Source organism: Tupaia chinensis, unplaced genomic scaffold (assembly GCF_000334495.1).
Source record: "Tupaia chinensis unplaced genomic scaffold, TupChi_1.0 Scaffold149383_1, whole genome shotgun sequence".
Taxonomy (NCBI): Eukaryota; Metazoa; Chordata; class Mammalia; order Scandentia; family Tupaiidae; genus Tupaia; species Tupaia belangeri.
The window spans coordinates 3,267,614-3,269,588 of NW_006209227.1; the positions used below are offsets into that span (position 1 = coordinate 3,267,614).

Sequence of the window (1,975 nt, forward strand, 5' to 3'; positions counted from 1 at the left end):
GCCCTATAGCAAAAACCTCACAAAAAAAGAAAAAAAAAGAATAAACAAAGTATAATTTGATTTCCAAAAAATTCTTTGATTGTATCTAACTTCTCAAAGATATCATTTGAAAGAAAAGAAGGAAAGGAAGAAGCAAGGTTTGGCAGTGTAGAACTGGGAACCAGTGGTACAGTGGTAACATGGTCCGTGAGGCTGACCCACGTGGGAAGGTTTGAGTTTGAACCTCCCCGCCCACCCCAGGCATTCAGGTCTTGGTGATCTAGCCTGGCTAAGGCTGTGTGGTTTGTGACTTCAAGACTTGTTGGGGGCGCTGTCTCTTTCTCTCACGGAAGAAATAAACTACAATTTAGTACAATTACAATGTCGAATTTCGGTCTCGCTCCCTCCCTTCTTTCTCCTTCCTTTTCCTTCTTGCCTGTCTCTCTTTCATCTTTTGTGAGAAATTTCACTTACTAAGTGTGTGCCTGTTCTTTCTGGTTATCATGGAAACAATTTTCCTGTGCCACGTTCGGCAAGGCTGGGCTCACTCTGCACCGGGGCAAACGTGGGCGGAGTGCTCATCCTCCTGGTGTCCCAGGCACTAACACAACCCTCTCTGTGTTTAGCTACAAGGAAAACATCATGCGCCTCTCCAGTCTTCACAAGGACCGGCCCATAGAGCCTCTGGACCTGGCTGTGTTCTGGGTGGAGTTCGTGATGAGGCACAAGGGGGCGCCCCACCTGCGCCCTGCAGCCCACGACCTCACTTGGTACCAGTACCACTCCCTGGATGTGATGGGCTTCCTCCTGGCCATCGCACTGACGGTGGCCTTCGTCACCTTTAAAATCTGTGCCTGTGGCTTTCGGAAATGCTTCGGTAAAAAAGGGCGGGCGAAGAAAAGTCACAAATCCAAGGCGCACTGAAAAGTGGGTGGAAAGTAAGGCGACATTTTAATCCAGACCCCGGTCATTTCGAAACCTGCATGCAGAATCAGTATTAAATTCACTTTATTCTTATTAAAGAAGTGCTTCGCCAAAAGTTGGGCATTCTTCTGAATGTTCTTTTTGTTTTTAATGGGGTAAGAGTGTTCCTGACAGGGTCTTGCCACCCAGGTAGCCGAACTCACAGGTGCCGCTGTACCGCACCTGCCCAGGGCGTTCCTGGGATTTATCCTGGTATCCCCCAGGCGTCTCCACGGCTGGATCCTGGGGTGGTCCTTTTTCTTCTTAAAAGAATAATCTAATCGCTGGTCACACCTGTAGGGTAAGATATTTCAGCAAGTACTTTGCCCCCTCTGTTGTCTTTAACCTCTGTTGCAGAGAGGACTGGCCCTGAGAGTGGCATGTCTTACTCGAAATGTGGCAGGGTTTGGGGCGGCAGGATTTGAAGGCGATCCTATGGCTGGTGCCCCCCCCCCAAGGACTATTTCCACATCATCCTCAGTCTTCTGTAGACTGTTGTGGTCAACGATGCCTTCAATAATGGTAGATCCACTTTTATGTATGGGCAAGAAGGAAACATTTGTATCTTCAGGTGGAGTTGGAAGGTATGAATGGCTCAGAGTCCTTGAAAGTGGTGTATGATTTCTGGCTTTATGGAAAAAATGAATGAAACGATTAAATCGGCGAATGATGTGCTTGAGAGGATAATTATTGCTTGTGTCAAGTGGATCTGAATTTGCTAAAAATCAGAAGTAGAGTGCTGGGCACGTGCATGTTTGCTACTGTTACCCACGGCGAAAAAATACACCAATAAAGTCATATGAGTTTCATTTCTTAGTGTTTTTCTCTTCACTGGCATTGCATGGTTTAATTGTGAAAGTAATGTGGAATGGTGACAGATAATTTGAGAAATACAGATGTTCACACGTGCACACGTGAGAGAAGAAAAATTGTTCATAGTTCTGTGCCCGGAAATAATCATGATTACTATTTTGACAGATATGTAAAACATTAGCTATGCCAAATATACCTAGTGTTTTTAATGTTCTTTCTC

At 45.6% G+C, this 1,975-nt stretch overlaps 1 protein-coding gene across 1 annotated transcript in view; it reads left to right on the top strand.

Moving 5' to 3' along the window:
- LOC102477060 (UDP-glucuronosyltransferase 1-1) overlaps positions 1 to 1,751 on the top strand; it is a 16,480-nt gene extending 14,729 nt beyond the window's left edge. The window contains 1 exon segment of the mRNA XM_006172343.3: positions 606 to 1,751. Within this exon segment, the coding sequence (XP_006172405.2) occupies positions 606 to 903 (298 nt within the window). The 3' untranslated portion in view covers positions 904 to 1,751.
- The last annotated feature ends 224 nt before the right edge of the window (positions 1,752 to 1,975 follow it).